The following is a 6,258-nucleotide window of genomic DNA, read 5'->3' on the forward strand; positions in this document are numbered from 1 at the left end:
GGCTTGTACACATTGCTCATCGTCGCCTTGCATGAGACTATCTCATGGTGTCCATCGCATTATCTCATTCGATTCCGTAATCTTTCCTTTTCAACCATCAACTCGTTAATTGTCAAGATGCTCTCTGCCCAAGACACTGTCGTTCCGTTCGACTTACCAATCAAACAGCAGTCTATGGATACCACTTGTCTCTATGGTCACTTGCCTGTATGTCTGCTTCTCTTTATCTCTTTTTGCATCCTGTAACTTATTGATCTTGTCCGATATTCTATCCGTTCCAGAGCGATGACGAAGAGGATGACGAGTTTCTACCCGTTGAGGGTCATCACACTGACACTGTTGATGAAGACAATGGTGATCTAGATGAAGTATGTATTTGGCTTATTGCTTTATTCAATCATGTATTGTTGAGCTGACATTGGTTGTCATCGTTCAAGGATGATCCAGAAGAACATCATGCTGATATTCCTGTTCAAGAGGTACATACCATACCTGGCTTTGTCACTATCCCTGCTATCGCTCATATTATCAATCCAAAATCTTAGATTACAGATCTGGTCATGACTGCCATCCCTATGCAGCCAAGTCTTTTACGCAAGGGAAAGAGTATCAACAATACTATCCAAGACAGCATTCTTGCTCAAACGTTCGAGGTAGGTGCAATACTGTTTTCACTACTTTGACTCTGGCAATAACTCTTTGCTATTTGATCTTAGAGTGAGGATGATGCTGATGATGATTACGATTGTGGCACAGAAGGTGCCGAGGATGAAATGGTAAACTCCGCTTTCTAATGGTAACATGGTTACTTTATTCAGCTCATTTTTGTCTTTTTAGGATAACGATGTTGACATGAACGACATTGATACGGATCCCCTTACCGTACAAGAAGCACAGGACAATATTGCTCACTTTGAACTTGCCACTTCCTGTGCAACCGATATGCTTTACAACCCTGCCAAAGTACTTCGTGATGGAAAAGAAATTTTACTTCCCGGTGACATGGATTGTCTATCCTCAAAAATTGATACGTTGATGCAAATCCCTGCACCTGCTGAAGAGAGCACAGTGGAAGCATAAACGTTTAATACTACAAAATATAATCAGAATGGCTTTGGTTTATTTGAAATAGTTTTGCTTTGCACTAAAAATAAAATGGCATGTGAATCAGCAGTTTAAAACAGAAATCATTTTGAATAAAGTAGATTTACCATAAAATTGCCATGAACCCCCATTTATACATGGCTAGGCGAAACTTGCCATGTTTAATTCAAACTTGTATTCAGATCTAATGGTAAAACGCAGACATGGCCATGAGCCCAGAAAAATAGTCCTATGTCGCAGGCGCTCTTGCTTTTTTGGGTGAATTCATTGCGTCAAATTGCTCATTCAAAAGTCGGCATCCACTTTAATTCAAATTACGTACAATCCATGACAGTTAGGATTCTCATATGTAATGTGATGGTATGACTCAAAAAAACTGAAATGTGCATGCAAGTATGACAAGTCGAATTAAAAAATGAAGACTTACGTTTTGTGAAAGTAGTTGTGTGTATGAGAAGATTTTTCAGGACTGTGAGGAAGACAGTTTTCATCGCTCAATCTATCCTTGTAATAGGTGCACCCTACAACATGACGATCTGCTGTTACCAAAACCGGAACGCCAGTATGCTGGTACCCCATAGCTATCGGTGGTAAATGTACCACTAAATTACCTCGTCGGAAAGCAGTTAGTAAATACTTTATAGCACCACTCTCTGTATGTGTAGGCGCATTTGTTTTACCTGGATCATTTTGGTGGATTACACGAATAGCTTCAGCAAATGGAATTCCATCTAACCAGGCTGCCCATTCCCTGTTGCCAACACGTGGCGTGCCAAATGTAATCAAATGCACTTTTTTTTCAATGTTGGGCAGATCGTGAGTCATGTATAGGTCCACCGCAGTTAGAGTAGCAAGTGTACCACCCTTGGAATGACCAGTTATGTGAATTTTGTATTCTGGATGGAGTGAGATTGCCATGAGTAGAGCACGAGCCACTGTGTCTCTAATTCGCATAAACTCGCCTAAAAACCCGGCGTGAACCTACAGTATCATTATTGTATTCAATATAACTGAATGTTCAAATGTGATGCTTGAAAGGATTAAATGCCAACATTTGATATTCAAATAGGAAAATAACTGTACCCGAGCTTCGTTGAAAATATGCTTTTTTGGATATTCATATAATTCTTGAATGAGTGTTGTCACGGCACGAAGGTTTTGTCTCCAATCAACCGACCCCATTGTCCCTCTATACGACACGATAATTGTTTTCAACTGATTATTAATCCCAACATATCTAAAAACAAAAAATTAGTATTCAATATAAACCCAAATAAACCGAGTCTTATTCAATACAATCTGTGACCTACCCGACACTCATATCTGTTCTACTTCGGGTTGGATCTTTGATTAGTGAGACAATTTGAGTTCCAGCCGTAGCATCTTGGCAAAGTGGACCACACTCCCACTTGCTAGCAACATTGACTACTTTGCAAGCTACATATTGCAATTTCAACCATTGTATCGAGTTTAGTAAACTAGTCTTATTCATGATCGTATTCACGTGAAATGAAACACTGAATAATGGATTCAAAATACATCATAAACGGCCAGTCTCATTTGATGTATACCAATTGACTAAACAACTTGTGTCCTCTGAACTGTTTGACAAGACCATTGATCTTTGCTCATTTTTGTATAACTGAATGAATGCAAACATCACTGTTGTATTCATCTCCAACTCGTTCATCCAACCACTGGATGGCTGACATCAAAACAACAACTGCATTCCTAATATGTGCAATCATTGGTTTCTTCAACTAGAACGCGAACGTATCTGGTTTAAAATACAAGATGGAGTTTAGAGTTGTATTGACAACATCGGAACAGTCAAGTCTGGTTTCAAACTTGGTGATCATACAATACATGGTCATACCAAATGAGGCGAAAATGATCACCATAGTTTGACTATGTATATCATATGATGAACGCTGATTGGAAGAATTGAAAGTCAATGTCTAGTAGGAAAGCACGACAAACATTCAACCATATTCCATTCAAAACAAAACAGTCGATGTAAGATAAATACAAGTGTTCCATTTTTACGTGAATACAGTTTAAAATGTAGGCTACCATAATTACCATACAAGTTCAATACCGAAAATAAACTTACATGCTGCAGCATTATACTGCATAAGAGTGGTCATGGTAGTCACCAAGCCAGTATCAATATACCAAATGTACTTTTGCGGTTCACCTTTCTTGTACCATTTGGGATTGCCAAACTTGTGACCTTGGTTGCTTTGCATTTTGGAACTAGTAAGTGGCAGTTGTGCGAGTTGAGGAGGCAGAAGCGATGCAGTAGAGGCTTGGATGGTGTTTTTTAGCTTAAAAAGCTCCCAAAACTTTACTGCAGTAATGCCTGGTATAAAAAATATGCATATGCATATGAGAGATTGCATGCTTTACAAAACTTGAATCCAACTATTTCTAAAATATAGATTGACGGGCTTTGAATCACTCGACACTAAGCTATCCAAGTTTGAGTATAACCAGAATAAATTTGACAGATTCAAAGAGGTCTTGTGAATAGTGAGAGTCCTGTTTGAAATATCTACTAGTAGAGCTTTTCTATCGAATCAATTGCTTGCTAGTCACGCAATAGCCTATCTTTCTGGATTTATAGTAGAGTGCAAGGTAAAACACTTGAGCAACACAAACTGATCAACTATACGTAGACAAGGGACGCTTCCTAGATTTTACTGATGCTTTTTGATTAGACGTTTGTCAGGGTTAGTCCGTGGCTAACCCTAACAGGTTTTCTGCTTTAGTACTCATTTGGACGGAAAAAGTAGAGTTCAGGGTGGTGGGTTTAAAGTCGCAACTATGAATGGTGAACTCGTCACATTCACGTAAAATGAAACACAAAGTAGGGATGCCAAAGTACACAAACGGCCGGTCTTGCGAAATGATGGGCGACCAATTCGCGGCAAATTCCGGTCAATACTGAGTGATTGACGTGCAAATCATTGCATTCCGAGTTGTGTGATTTTTGTTTTATCGAGTTGGGTGTAAAAGTATGTGGAGTTTTGGAATACAAAATAGGTGTATAGTTGTATTGACAACATTATAACAGTCGAACCCCAATATATGGATCGCAGTGAATGCATCTGATGATCATACAATAAGAAAACAACCCTAGTTCAAAACTATAGCTTGTTTGCATCATATTATGGGCGTTTATTAAAAAGTCGAGAATGCCAATTCTTGCAAGAAAACCCAAATATTCAAACATTGCTTATTCCAAACCAAAGTAAAAAGTCGTTGTACGATAAATTCATTCGTGAAATCCAAAAATTCTTATGGCTGGTAATGGGAACATGAAAACGGAGAGAAAATGTCAATCTTGGGTGTTTCTACATGATTAGCATCTAGACCAAGGTCAATCGGCTGCGTGAATAATAATTGCAAAATGCAACAGCCGGTTTATCTCTATAACAGTTCAACTAGATCAAGTATAATGTTTTGCGGGTAATTTGTTTTTGTCCATTTCGATACGGTGTGGTTTGCATCCACTAGATTAAATAATCAAAATTACAGAGGTTAAAATCACACTGATTTACTTGACAGCAAACATGAATACTTACGATGAGTAGAAATATCCAGTCGTATGTGATCTGATATCTGGATTCATCATACTGACTTGATCGCAGTCCAAAGATTCGCCGCTAGTCTCTTCTTCAGTACAGGGGATAGCACCAAAATTATTATCAAATCCAGAGGTGGTTTTGATATGTTTGTATCCCAAAAATAATCCGGGCATTTGAGTGACTAAATAAAACAAACATTTGTCAGATCAGTAAGCATACCAGACATTTCAACAAAATCACAAATCTGTACCTGGATCATTGACGTTTATAATACGATGAAGAGAGCCGATGTTGAGGGTTGAAATCCACTCAACAAATATAGCATCTCCAACACGAGGACTTCCATATGAATATAGATGCATGTTTCGGGACCGGGCGGGACCAAACGTGGTAGCTGCATCAGATATAGCAATCGTGGCAAGTGCAGCGCCAAGCGAGTGGCCAATAAACTTGATGCTATAAGTGGGATTGGATCGCATTAAACTTTTAAGAATATGCTTGAGTTTTTTAGACACTTCCAAGTAGATGTTCAAAAACCCAGAGTGTACCTAAAATATATAAATATCCATACAATTGAGTGGTGTTAGCATGTAGCTAATTACTGATACAAAGCAAAATCAGACAATAGACTCACACTAGCCCCAGATGGGATCCGAGCAGACGATTTTGGAAATATGCCATCACTGATATCCGTCATAGACATTTGAGCGTTTGAAAACCAGTTGCCAATATGAGATGTGCCTTTCATAATAACATATATCTCCCGATTATTATCATTAATGGCAATGACTCTAGATGAACACAATTGATAAACGGTAAGCCATGCATGATATTCCCTGCTAAATCAATGGCACCTTTATATTGCTGATCATGCTTACCCAACCCCCGCTTGAAACATTGACGAGCCAGAATCTTCAAGAACAGCTACAACAAAGGTATCTTTGGCATATCCTTCGCAGTAAACCCCGCAATCCCATTCGCCATCCAAGTTGACGTTCGGACAATCTATTCACATATAATAGTTTGACATTGCATCAAAATTTAGGTTGGTGAATCAAAGCGTGTTAAATGATAACTAGCATACTTCATATCTACGCAAGTGAAACACTAAGAACTGAATGAATGCAAACATCACTGTTGTATTCATCCCCAACTCGTTCATCAAACCACTGGATGGCTGACATCAAAACAACAACTGCATTCCTAATATGTGCAATCATTGGTTTCTTCAACTAGAACGCGAACGTATCTGGTTTAAAATACAAGATGGAGTTTAGAGTTGTATTGACAACATCAGAACAGTCAAGTCTGGTTTCAAACTTGGTGATCATACAATACATGGTCATACCAAATGAGGCGAAAATGATCACCATAGTTTGACTATGTATATCATATGATGAACGCTGATTGGAAGAATTGAAAGTCGATATCTAGTAGGAAAGCACGACAAACATTCAACCATATTCCATTCAAAACAAAACAGTCGATGTAAGATAAATACAAGTGTTCCATTTTTACGTGAATACAGTTTAAAATGACTTACAAACGGCAGATGCAAAAAGAT

At 38.4% G+C, this 6,258-nt stretch overlaps 3 protein-coding genes across 3 annotated transcripts; 1 reads left to right on the top strand and 2 right to left on the bottom strand.

Moving 5' to 3' along the window:
* Positions 1-117: 117 nt before the first annotated feature.
* Positions 118-1,080, top strand: BATDEDRAFT_93192 (uncharacterized protein; the record flags this gene model as incomplete). The annotated part of the gene is made up of 6 exons (XM_006683366.1): positions 118-207; positions 282-368; positions 438-479; positions 546-653; positions 717-776; positions 838-1,080. The coding sequence occupies 6 exons, from the start codon at positions 118-120 to the stop codon at positions 1,078-1,080; spliced, it is 630 nt and encodes a 209-aa protein (XP_006683429.1).
* Positions 1,081-1,527: 447 nt separating this feature from the next.
* Positions 1,528-3,506, bottom strand: BATDEDRAFT_93191 (uncharacterized protein; the record flags this gene model as incomplete). The annotated part of the gene is made up of 4 exons (XM_006683367.1): positions 1,528-2,085; positions 2,188-2,341; positions 2,415-2,541; positions 3,218-3,506. 4 exons carry the CDS (start codon positions 3,504-3,506, stop codon positions 1,528-1,530), a joined length of 1,128 nt encoding a protein of 375 aa, XP_006683430.1.
* A 1,049-nt stretch (positions 3,507-4,555) lies between these two features.
* BATDEDRAFT_93190 (uncharacterized protein) lies at positions 4,556-6,067 on the bottom strand (the record flags this gene model as incomplete). The annotated part of the gene is made up of 6 exons (XM_006683368.1): positions 4,556-4,619; positions 4,692-4,875; positions 4,945-5,242; positions 5,329-5,485; positions 5,573-5,699; positions 6,043-6,067. 6 exons carry the CDS (start codon positions 6,065-6,067, stop codon positions 4,556-4,558), a joined length of 855 nt encoding a protein of 284 aa, XP_006683431.1.
* Positions 6,068-6,258: the final 191 nt, after the last annotated feature.

This window comes from Batrachochytrium dendrobatidis (genome assembly GCF_000203795.2).
Source record: "Batrachochytrium dendrobatidis JAM81 unplaced genomic scaffold BATDEscaffold_114, whole genome shotgun sequence".
NCBI lineage: Eukaryota > Fungi > Chytridiomycota > Chytridiomycetes > Rhizophydiales > Batrachochytrium > Batrachochytrium dendrobatidis.